Here is a 13,121-nt window from a genome sequence, read left to right on the forward strand (position 1 = left end):
TGTAACTTCTTAGTTTTGGGGATAATTCACAATTCTAGCTGGAATGCACCACAGCCTTAAATAAGAAGACTCTTTTGTCAGACTCCAGGACTTCTTTTGCATAACTGAACAACAATTTCAGTAGAAATTTGATTTCAAAAATTTTATTTTTAGTAATAAAATTATATTAAAAATCACTTACTAAATTTAAATTTTTGCATTTTATTAAATTTTAATTATCTAGTACAGTCAAAAATCGTTAATTCGGACACCCATAATCCGGATCTCAAAGCTAAAATCTTTCTGCGCATGCGTCGAGTTCACGCATGCACGTAAGACCTTTATGACTGCGAATATGCGTGTGCGCAGGCCCAAAATACGTTTACACATGTGCGTTTAATGTATAATGGATGGTATAAGCTAAGCTAAAATTATCTAATTCAGTTAATGTTGCAGATTGCGTTGTTCCTTAATCTTCGAATTGGATCCGGCTTATTATTTTTTCCAGACTGTTAGAGCAATTTTATGAAACTAAGCTTGAACTTTCGATTATGTCAAATAGAATTTCCGATATATATTTACTAATATGTAAAGGATCTACAAAGTGAAAGTATGTTTCGAAGTCCATTAAACAAAAAGTGGAATTGCTGCAAAAAATAGATAAAGGCATATCCTTTGTTTATCTAACCATTCCGAAATCTGTTTATCAATTTCATGCTGCTCTGCGGCGGGGGGACGCCACGGCTCGCAATGAATTGGAAGTTGATCTGTCAGCACTATCCTTATCTTCAAGGCAGATGTTTTTATTTTATTTGGCTTATAATTCCTTCTAAATGTAGTATTTCATCTCGATGTACTCTGTCTTTGATATGATTTAAATCAAATTCCTCGTAATTATAATTTGCTTCCGATAGCGAAGAAAGTAAAGTAAACAAATAAATATTAAGCTTTTTTTTTGCAAATTTTGATACCCTTTAGATCATAATTGTTCTTTATTTCATAAATTACGGTTTCATATTTATAATTTTATAATTTCTGCATGCCATCTTACCAGATTTAAACTGATGATCTATAATCCGGAAAAATCGATAATCCGGAATCGCCGAAGTCCCTACGAGTCCGGATTAATGACTTTTACCTGTAGTTACTTTAACCATTAATTATTTAATTATTTTAATAATGAATTATATAATTTTTTAATTATTAATGATTTGATTTATTTATTTAGTCTTGTGCCTTTTTCCTGAAGGTCTTCCATAGGGCTCTGGTTCTAATAAAAGAATTAAGCCCTGCAGCTAGGATAAAACACATGATATTTTAGTACTCTACTATTTTTTAACTATGGCAAATATTTTACAGTAATAGATATTTCTTTTACACACTTGAGTATTTTAGAAACAACTGCAAAATTCTTTCAAAAATCCATACTTTTATACATAAAATTTATCCTGCTGTTTGCATACTTTATATATATTTTCAATTAATGCAATTGATTTTATTTAGCTACAAAAGAAACAGCTACAGAGTTTTTTTTCTTTTAAACTTGTCAAAGGTTTCTAAAACAGAAGATGATTTAATCAGGAAATATGTAACTATACAACATATGAATGCATTGCATTCATAAGATTCATAAATTCATTGCATTCTCAAGATAACATAGTTAAACAGATGTATTAAAGAATAACACCAAATATTTTTAAATGGAAACAAAAATATTACTTGGTACTTCTACACCATAAACCACACATCCTACATGGTTCAGAGCTTTACTGATTACATTTTCCACTTCACCAGTAGAAACATTTTCACCACGCCATCGAAAAGTATCTCCTGTACGATCCACAAAATACAGATAACCTTCTTCGTCCATGACTAAAATATCCCCTATAATAAAGACATGTATTATTAAATGATGCAACAACTAACAAATTTCAGAGACTTGATCTCTAGCTTAGGGATGAAAACTTCTTTTATGATTAAAAAAATTTGGAAACTCATTCATGTTATCTGTTAGGGAAAAAAATGATGTACAACATGTCTACAAAAGATATTTTTGCCACTGTTGGTCATAGATACATCCTCCCAATTACAAAAAATATTTCAAATGACTCAAAATGTTCATGTATGGGCATCTTTTAATTAAAAAAATCAGTTTGTAAATATTAAATGAATTAATAGGTTAAATGTCAAGCAGATTGTCATAAAAATATTGAACTTAAATTTTTTTAAAGAGGACATCTTATTTGGAATATCATATAGAATTTGTACTCTAGGAAGCAGTGGCAAGCTTCAGTACTGACACATAGGCAATTCATAATGTTTGCATATTGTTACAAATTTTGCATCAATTTTAGTAAAATTATATGTAAAATTGTGGCATCGCATGTATAACATAACACAAAAAGCCTCAACAGAGTGCAACTTTGGTAAAAAAATAGATACAGGGGCAAATCTGCTTAACATTGAGGTAAATCACCAAACGGAGTGATGGTTTTGGCAAGAAATTGCTAGAACTTGCCAAATTTGCTGTAAATGGTCTGATTCTTATATGGAACTATTAATACTTCATTAACTGCTTTCTAGCAATTTCGAGAATTCGTAGATACTGGAAATTTCTCAGTGGACAGAGAAAATCTATATAAGGCTTCCCTCAGGCATTTTTATAATCAGGCCCATTATGGAATTAATTCTGAACAGCAGGAAATTACTGCTGTTGCAGTAGAATGCCTGCATAAATACTTCAGTATTGAAGTAAGTTCAGAGTACTGAGAGATCATTCTGCAAGCTTATGCATTGAAGCTTGGTATATTGTCTTGTGTTCAAGTTCTTTGAAGTTTGAATTGATAACTACTGTTTATGCTCTGACATATTGAGAAGAGTTATGTGAGTACATTTGTGAAAAGATCCAGATCAGTAAAGTATTTCTTTTACGAAAATAAATTTATTATTTATAATAATTATATAATAATTAATTAATTATTTAAGTATCATCAGTTCTGTTCATTACGGGCCCACCAGCGGCCGAGCGGTAAAGTCGCTGAACACTGGTAGTTCGGTCCGAGGTTCGAATCCCGCGAACGGGCTGGCTGCATGGGTGTTTTCGTGGTTTTCCCCATGTGTAACGTGTATACGAGCCAGTTTCCCTTAGAAAGTCCTCCACGAAGGCATCCCTCCCCTTAGGCAGATAGCCCTAGTGTGCTTTGCCATAATTAAATACACACACATCTGTTCATTACGATCCCCTACGCACGTAACAATACATTAAGTGTTAAACATACTTCTAGTTTAATGAATTTTTTGTATGATTATGATTTTATAGTAATATAATTTAATAAGACTATTAACATGTATTTTTAGCATTCAAAAATTTCTTTCGCTATCAATGAATGGCATTGAAGGAGGAAAAGTCAGCCTCGCATCTTGGAGATAAAAATATTCTTTTTTGGTACAGTGTTGCCATTGTTCACTTTGAAATCATTGAGTTTGTTAATCAAAATTTTGCTAAAGTGTTAAAAAATATGAAATAAATAATAAAACAAATTCCAAATTTTGGCTTCCAGATGCCTATATTTGGGTGGAGATGTACATTATTCAAAATTGGATGGCTCTAGGTACCATTGTTTTATCACAGTGCGAGATACACACATACATTTAGACAGATTTTTCATTATTTAATTTATTTAAATATAATACTGAGCGATAATATTTGGTGGCAACAATTTGAAAAGCAAAACGCTGTTTATAGCGAAATGCCACAAAATGTCAAAATAAAATTAATAGCATTTCTGGATGCCACCGATTTTTTAATTCATTTAAATGGAACTCTACAGCATCATAATATTAAAAAATTATGAAAGTTTGAGAACTTGATGCATTTAGTAACTAGAAAAATAATTAAATATGAAAATGAAATGTTTTATCCCATTTTTTTTTGGTTAAAAAAATATGAAAATTTCAAATCTTTTAAAGAGAGAGAACAAGAATTTAGATTATACCTGATAGAAAAGCCATATCTCCCTTTGTAAAACAATCTCTAATTATCTTCTTTTCTGTATCTTTGTTACTGACATATCCATCAAACTGATTGATTGGATTACTGTTTACAATTTTTCCAACCATTTCACCAGGTTCGCCTAAATTTTAAAACAGGTTAAAAAGATATAAAATCTACTCCATATTTAAAACCAAAATTTAAAATCTAAAATGAAATGATTAGCAATTTCTTTTTTACCTGGTTGGCATTGAATGCAAAGTCCTCGTGCATTTCTTAAAGGTTTTCCTGTTTCAGGATCTACCTTGATTAAACGAACGGGATAGAGCCAGAAAAGTATTCTTGATACAAATCCTACAGCTCCTAGTTTACCAAACATGTTAGCTGAAAGAACAATGTAACATTTCTTGAATAATTAAAATTTTTCATTAAATTCTAAATGAATCTTTAATTATTTCTTTTACATTTATTTTTCATTTTCTCTAAGTATTCTCCTTATTAATAATTAATGTTTTGTCCTTTAATTAAAAATAAAATTTTGAGTTTAATTTCTGCTTATTTAATTTATTTGAAAATCGCTTTACAATAACATTGTTAAGAGCGATGCGAATTTCGTGGAGAAACGTGAATTGCGGTTTCAATATACACTGATGTGCAAAAATTAAAGACGAGATGGTTATTTCAATATAAGGTTGCACATATGCTTTCCAAATCAACAAAAATAACACCATACGATCTTCAAGATGTAAGAACATGGGTAAAGTAAGCAAAACTTCCCCAAAAAAGAAACTGAAATAACAGAAAGGAACTTTATTGAAAAAGCAGCATGGAGCACAGTGCAACAGAAAGCCGAAACATCCATGTAACAGGTGTCCAGCAAGAAACATCTAGGAGGGAGATATGATCTTCCCTGACTGTTTTGCAGGTTTCACATCATTTGTCTATGCTGAATATGAGGTTGTCAATGAGTTGTTGACGCACTGCTGCCTATTCCTCTTGTAGCACCAATCGCAGCTCCGGAATTGTTACTGGCGATAAATTACATGCCGCCACGCGTCTCTCCCTAGATATCTATATATGCTGGATGGGATTTAGATCCAGAGACTCTGGTGACTGAAACTTTTTGGAAGATGTGAAGTTGGTACGGCTACCTAGTATTATGTGTCTCCAAGTGAGAACTTCCCGACTTCCAAACCAGCCACTTTTCATAATGTTGAAGGGGTTTATTGTGTGTTTCCCTCTCTCTCTTCAGACGTGTATGTGTCTAGAATTGCAACTCAGACTAAATCTGCTCTCATCCGGAAAGAGTACTGGACCCCCATTAATTATCTGTCCAATTCTGGTGACCACTTCTTCGATGAGCAAGCATTAGTAGTACACACCGTACAGGTCATCGCACAAATAGACCACCACTGTGCAGCCTCCTAGCCAATGCAAAATGCGATATCTGTCACCCAATTGCCTGTTCCATGTGTCTTGAGATTTCTCCTGCTGTTTGCTGAATGTTTCTCCCGCTGTTCGCTGAATGTTTCTCCCGCTGTTTGCTGAATGTTTCTACTTGCCTATAAGGCAATATACCAGTTGTTCACTGCTGTGGTTGTTCATGGACGACCACTGCTGAAACATCAGACAGCTGTTCCTGTAGTTTAAAATGCTTTCCAAACTCGTGAAACAATGCTGTGAGCAATCTCGAACTCCATAGCCATGCTTGTCACACTTCGACCTTCCTCAGTCTTTCCACTGATATGGCCTTGGGTAAAAGCATCCAGATGTTGTCTAACAGATTTATTCTTCGACACTTCACAATGATGCAACAACTCAACATCGTTTAATCTGATATACCCAAAGCAACAGCTTCTCCAAAATGCTGAGTTCACACCTCCAAAGATCTTTACACCCCTCTGACACTTCCCCATTACATCTAGCTGCATCTATGCACATGTGCTAATGTACCTGACCTTAATTGATCTGATTAGTCTTTCAGTCTGCTCTGCCTCTTTCTTCCACTGATAAGCTAATTTTTCAACTTCGTCCTTAATTTTTGCACACTGGTGTAGTTTTATTTCAGTTATTTAAAGACGCAACATATAAGTGATGACTGAAATAAGGTGATCAATACTTTAAATTGGAATTGCTCCATTATAATTAATAACAACAATTCAAAAAAGAAATAATTATACTTATGTACTTAGGTTAGCATTTCCTTCTGTTGCTCCATACATTTCAACGATAGATTTGATTTGAAATCTCTCTTTGAATTCCTTCCAGATGTGAGATCTTAGACCATTTCCAAAGAACAACCAAATTGAATGCTGCGTTTCTTCAGGAGTTCTTGGCTGATTTAAGAGATAACGGCAAATTTCTCCAATGTATTGACTGACCTATGAAATGAAATTAGCAACTGAAAACATTTAACCATGAATTTTTTAGACAAGTTTGAGAAAGATTTTTCTAAATTTAAATTCCAGCTGCATTTCATGAAATTAAGTCATTTAAAGAATGTTAAATGGATTTCCTCTTGAAATGTCGTGGAAGTACACAGAAGAAATTCTTGAAGGAAAATATTTTGAAGAAGGAAATTATGTGATAATAAATTGTTCAATGAGATATAGTACTTAAAAAGATAAAACCTGCCTGGAAATAAATGTGTAATTGAACAAAATATAGTAAAATTCTTTCCATAATTTAAAAAATTTTATTTTTTTCAAATTTGTAACATTAGTAACTGAATTCCTCTTAAGAGAAATAATTGCAGCAACATAGCATATATATATATATATATATATTTCTGACAGTAAATGCAATGGAAATTTCTATAAATGTGGATAGGATTTCAGAGAACCCAAATAAACACTGGTATTAAATATCAACCTAAACAATATTCTTTAAGGCAACCACCTTCACAAAGACCGAAATAATTTGGAAGGTGGAGGCTGTTTCGATTGTTAGGGGGTGTCAGAAAATTCCAACCAAGAGTATTATTTACTAGTATTTGGAATAATAAGATTAGCTTCTAGCAAAGTGCAGTGGAGAGGGGACTACTTCTCCACTCCTGTCTTACCAAAACAGTTTTGTCCCACGTAGGAAAATCTGATCAAGCTAATTAATCAAAATGATTTGATCAAAATCTGAAGTAAAAAAAACTGCTTTTTTGCTGCACAAAAGTAAAATTAGTCATGGAAGGTCCAAAAATTCAGTTAACAAGCTATAACTAAAAGCAAATATTTACTAAAACCTGATTTATTCACTTTTCACTGAACACTTTGAGATGTATTGCATAACTTGATCACTAAAGCAACAGTTAATGTCATAAATAAGCAATAATTTCTGACACATCTTAGCTGAAAAAAGTAAATTCAGTACTGTCAGCAGTTATAAAAAAATTCGATTAAAATATCAAATTTAGACTTACAGGCGGCATCTCTATCTTTATTATTATGATTACTTACAATTTCTACCTTTATTATATTGATTTATTAATGCTTTGGTGTTTTGCTAAATACCTTTATTATATTGATTTAATAATGTTTTGGCATCCAAAATGTTATTATGATTTTTTTGTATGTTTTTAAGACTGATGTAGTTGCCTTTAATTAATTAATTAAAAAAAAGGGGGGGAAGAAGAAGGAACTAGTGCTATAGAAGCTTATATCATTGAGCACTTTTACTATTATTAATAGCTGAGATTATTTTGACAATGATGTAATTTATCACTAAAATGTTCCAAATTTCTTCCAGTAATAAATGTTTGTTCATAAGTATGGATCGCAATCTAGTCTGTGATTCATGATTGACTTGAGAATAGCACCACTGTAAACGGAAAGACTCACAATTACGAGTTTAGGAATGTGTGACGGACGCTCTCTCTGGGAAACAAATAACAGGTGTTCAGTTCCCAGACTGATGTAATACCATTAACATATAAGGCAACAAAGGGCAGAAATACCATATTCTTTAATAGATTAATGTGGCACATAATTTGTTGTGAAGCTAAAATCTCAGCTGAGCTAAAAATTTAGCTGAGCTAAAAATCTCAGCTAAAACCTTCTGGTGAAACTTCTGAGCATTTGCACTTAGTGAATTTAAATGGTTATCCCTTCATCTAAAATGTGGAATATTCGGAGCCGTTCTTGGATATTTTTCACCTCAGCCAAAGAGATAATTGCGTGCCTATATATACAAAGAAATCGTGACCAGCAAAATCTCCTTATATTAACCCGGCAGAGAACTTACGGGACTGCCTTGGACAAATAGTTGCTTGGAGATATTCTTCTAGGGATGTAAATGCCATGAAGATACCTTACTGGAGGAGAGGAACTTAATTTCTAAAACTGGGGTTAACTATGTTATTGCCAGGATGATGAAAGCATGTTGTGATATGTATGTACTAGTCAGGGAAGCTCACAGTCAATACAAAATTCATAAGCTTCACTTATTTTTTTTAGTTCTCTTCTCCCCTTAATGAATTTTTACCTTCTTCATCATTGCCATTTGTATTGTATCATGCTATAGTTTAATGTCATATGGAGTATTCTAAATATTTTTGCATTTATATGTTTATAATGTTACACATCATTTCATGCAAATAATGAATTTTTACCCTCTGGACTCACCTTGTAACATATTGCTATTTTTGTTGTATCATGCTGTAGTTTAATATCATATGCAGTATTCTAAATATTTTTGCATTTATGTGTTTATAATGTTACACATCATTCCACACATATACATAAAATTACAGTTCCTAGTTCTGTGATTTCTTACATGTAAAGATACTGTTGCTGGATGTGAGTACATATAGCTATACACTTTTACATTCACCCAAGGTTTTTAATCATAATATGTTAGCTCTTAAATTACAGTTAATCAAAATTTTATATATATTCAGAAAATTTATGTTGGTATTTAAATTAAAAAGTAAATAAATAGCTTTTTTTTTAAATATATAGTAAAGCAATTAATGCAAAGAATGTTCTGGCAAAGTCAAAATATTCTTAATGCTAGTTCCAAATTCTGATCCTATTGAAGTAAGCTGTATTCCTGAATTATCTTTGACATATCTAAACTTATAACAGCTTAGTACTCAGAAATGACACATTTTAGAACAGATATTTCAGATGAAAATTTTGCTGCACATATATCATTTCAATAAATAATTGCTATGTTAGCAGCTACTTCTATTAAATTATGTAAATCTAATGATAATTTTCACCGCACAGAAAATGGAAATCAAAAGATACTTTATTTAATTTTTTATATCTGCATTTTGCTTGTGAGTTTAAAACATCTACGACCTCCTTCCACTGTGAAATAATATTTTTTTGAAAAATTAGTTCTTTATCAACTGAATCTAGGATACCTTGATTCCTTAATCTATATTTTTCATTTCTCTTCAAATTATGTTGCTATATTTAAAGCTAAGTTTTCACATTTCTAGATGTTTTTAGAAATACTTTTTTTCTGATGTACAGCAAGGAACAATCCCTCTATAATTTTTTTTTATTTAATTTAACACTGCAAGCCACATGAGGAATATCTGTCTAAAGAAGAGATGCCTTCATGAAGGAATTTCTACGAAAAACTGTGTGATTAATTACATTACACATGTGAAAAATATAAGAACATGCCACGTAGGTTTCCCATTTACTGGAATTTGATCACAAGCTAATTATTCTATTAAGGGTATAAGGTATTTTCTTCCTCCTTTCTGCATCCCTTTGTGGTGTAACAGTAGCATACTCGGCGCGTATTCGAGACGTCCAGAGTCCCAGTGAGGGCATTGCTCATTTTTCATATTTCCTTCTTAAAAAAAATAATCTCTCTAGTTTTACATACATTTACAGCTTCGGATTGCAAGGCAACATTTACCTTTTCTGCTTCTTGCAGTTTTAAATTCAAAGGAGATAAGATTAAAAAATTCCTTAATTGATTTGCTTTAAGACACTGTTATTCAGTCGGCTGCAATAATTTATTGTTTGATGCTTTACATAAATTTGATTCATTATTATTAATGCTAGGTAATACTAACAAATTAAAAAATATAAAGAATATGAGACATTGATTTTTCTGCCTCACATTAAATATTAAACAATTATAGTTAATAATTAAATAAATCCATTTGGTTTGGTTAATAAACAAACAGGTAAGGGGAATCCACTTAAATGGAGAGCCTTCATGGGGAACTTTCCAAGAGAAATAAGCTTGTATATGTACACATGGGAAAAGTTATGAAAGAAAATTTGCTGCCTGCCCGTTTGCCAGGTTTGAACGACGAGTAGTCACTGGGTTTATCTAGTTGGCCATTAATGGACAAATAACTGTTTTATTATAATTAGCTTCTAGGAACTTTAGTTATTAATAGTGTTTTATAGCCTAGTTTTAGTTTTAATAAAAATGTTAAAAAAATTACTGTAGTTATTTTAATGAAATAATTCTCTAGCTACTACCATTATTACAAATTTTAGGAATATTATTTTTGTTGATATTGGTAGACATTGGTGTTTTTGCAATCTTAATATTAGTTATTAAGTTACATAATCCTAATATTAGTCGGAAGGATTTGTCAGAATTCTTTGGCAATAAAATTCCAATTTTTAAGTTTTCTTTTTTTATTTCTTTGATATAATGTAATCCATTTTAATGTTTCATTACAAATAAAAGAATAACCGAGGACAGAGAAGGCTAAACAAAATAAAAGTGCAAAGAGTCACAGTACAAATTATAGGGAGATTGAAGAAAATGATGTCAGCTCTATAGAGTTTCCAAGAGAAATTTAATTTCTGAAATAATCTAATAAAAATAAGCTGCAGTAATCTAGTTTCAACAGTAAATTTAATGTTAGAATAGAATAAAGATGCAGCACTTTTGAAAGCATATCAGTGATATTAATTCTTTCCTTAATTCAGCTGGATCGTTTACAATAAAATATTCACCTTAACTCATTTCAAAGAATTGATGGAAACCATGAATGTTAAAGAAATCCGATTTGTTAAGGTGATAAAGTAAATCAGTTAATTCTTATTTAAATAAATTTGCTGCTGATTATGTTGTGTCAAATGTAAACTGAGAAGAACCATCTTGCCCAAGAGGTTGGCTACAAATGATGGTTAATGGACATCAAAGAATGAAAGAATGAAAGAATGAAATCACAAGAATGAAAGAACTTTATGAATGAAAGAATGAATATCAGAAGAATGAAAGAACTTTATGAATGAAAGAATGAATATCAGAAGAATGAAAGAACTTTATGAATGAAAGAATGAATATCACAAGAATGAAAGAACTTTCAATACTGTTATACTTCGAAATTATCATAAATAATTTGAATAAAATTTTGTTTCATAAAATATGATGTTTTCAAAATGGTGCTCCTTAATGAGTTTCATATTTTAAAATTAACAACCGTAATTTCTTTTAAACTGAATCTTTAAATTTCTGTAATTGAGTCTGGCATCACTTCTCGTTATTCACTTAGGGTAAGTGCCTCACTTGCTTCCCCCTTGTTCCAAATCTAGTGAAATATTATAGTAATGTTTCATCTAATTCCTTGAATCCTTTAATTCCTCACTTACCTATTTATAATGCTAAGATACAAAATATTTTGCAATAATTTGTTTACTTCATTTACAATGTTAAATTATTATAGAATTCAAAAATCATAAATTAACAGACTTACAGTTGCTTTGTGTTTCACAGCTTCTTTCCAAAAGTTGGAAGCAGAAAATTTTTTTCGTACAACCATCTTTCCACCAAAGGCTAAAACTACTGACAAGAAAAGTATACCTCCAGCCGAGTGATATAAGGGAAGAGGATTATAGAATGTTTCAAATTCCTTTAACTGTGCTACATACTTAGCCGCTGCTGAAATCCAAATGAACCTGGAAATAAAAATATGCAAACATATAAAAATGAATTAAGCAACTCTCTATTTAAAAGGGAAGACAAAAATAAGGCTACCTGTCTAATAGCATTGTGTGATGATAGTAAAGTTTGACCATCTCAAACACAACCTTGGCTGGTATTCTGCCAAAACACATAGACTCATCTAAAAGGGGCATTATTACTTGCTGCAACGTGAAAGTCTTCTCTTCTCCAGAAAGAGAGAATTTATATGCTCGAGGAAAAGAAAATACCCATCCTTCTACCCTATTTTGAGGCTAATTCAGCCCGAATGGAGCATGTATGTTTGTGCTCATGGTCATGGATGAGGTGGCTGAACTATATTATGCTTAATATGGGGAAAGAGCGCCACTTGAAAATTGTTTCTTCAGACTGAAGAACAATTCACAGTACCAAGTTTATTGCTATTCGCAGACTTTCCCACAACCATTACAGATGTTGCTGCAAAAATACTACCGTAGTTCTTCCAGAAGTTTCTTTTTTTTTCTGGATATATGGGCGTAGCAAGAGGGAGGCCAAGGGGGGTCTATCCTGCCCCGGGCACTACTCAAAGAGAGATGCCATATGGTCCCCATGATAAACAAGATTTTCCTGAAAATTTCAATTTTTATTTTAATCAATTTCTGGGAAATTAATAATTATTGTAATATGACTAATTATTTCATTTCTTGATTTGTCTGATAAAACATAAAACATAAATAATGTTTATATAATATAAATTATGATATATAAATAATATAAATAATAATATATAATATAAATGTTTGCAGTAAATCAATCAATTATCTTCATATGCAAAACGTTTTTTCTTCTTTCTGAACACTTTATTTTTCAAAATTTGCAAAATATTTATATATTTTTAAATGAAATGCATGTACAGCTAATACTTGTTCTTAGTATACAATACACAAATAATGACAAACAATACACAATAATCTTTTATTATAAGCACTTCGAAATTGAACTATTATTAATTCTGATGACAAACTATAATAATGAACTAATAAGCGACATCAAAAGAAATAAATATAAAATTTTATTTGATTTGGCTCCCAATATTGCTCAGCAAGAATAAAGTATATAATGATTTCAATATACCCAGCTAGTGCCATTTCATAAAAATATTTAATATTTCTCATTAGACATCTCATGACTTTAATGCATTTTTACTTAAATCAATCATATTAAAAAGTACAAAAAATATTCTCAAGAACGGTGTTTATTGCTTTTAAATCATTTACTCAATAACTTT

The 13,121-nt window shown here is 31.3% G+C and overlaps 1 protein-coding gene across 1 annotated transcript in view; it reads right to left on the reverse strand.

Moving 5' to 3' along the window:
- The window catches only part of LOC118182649 (long-chain fatty acid transport protein 4-like), an 84,214-nt gene that overhangs the window by 14,071 nt on the left and 57,022 nt on the right, over nt 1-13,121 (reverse strand). The window contains exons 6-10 of the mRNA XM_085823195.1: nt 11,646-11,847; nt 6,159-6,351; nt 4,211-4,354; nt 3,975-4,112; nt 1,699-1,863 (exon numbers count right to left, since the gene is read on the reverse strand). Coding sequence (XP_085679321.1) covers nt 1,699-1,863; nt 3,975-4,112; nt 4,211-4,354; nt 6,159-6,351; nt 11,646-11,847 — 842 coding nt within the window. The remainder of the gene's footprint in view (nt 1-1,698; nt 1,864-3,974; nt 4,113-4,210; nt 4,355-6,158; nt 6,352-11,645; nt 11,848-13,121) is intronic.

This window comes from Stegodyphus dumicola, chromosome 9 (assembly GCF_044657685.1).
Source record: "Stegodyphus dumicola isolate Sdum_Otavi_A_Nest chromosome 9, ASM4465768v1".
Lineage (NCBI taxonomy): Eukaryota > Metazoa > Arthropoda > Arachnida > Araneae > Eresidae > Stegodyphus > Stegodyphus dumicola.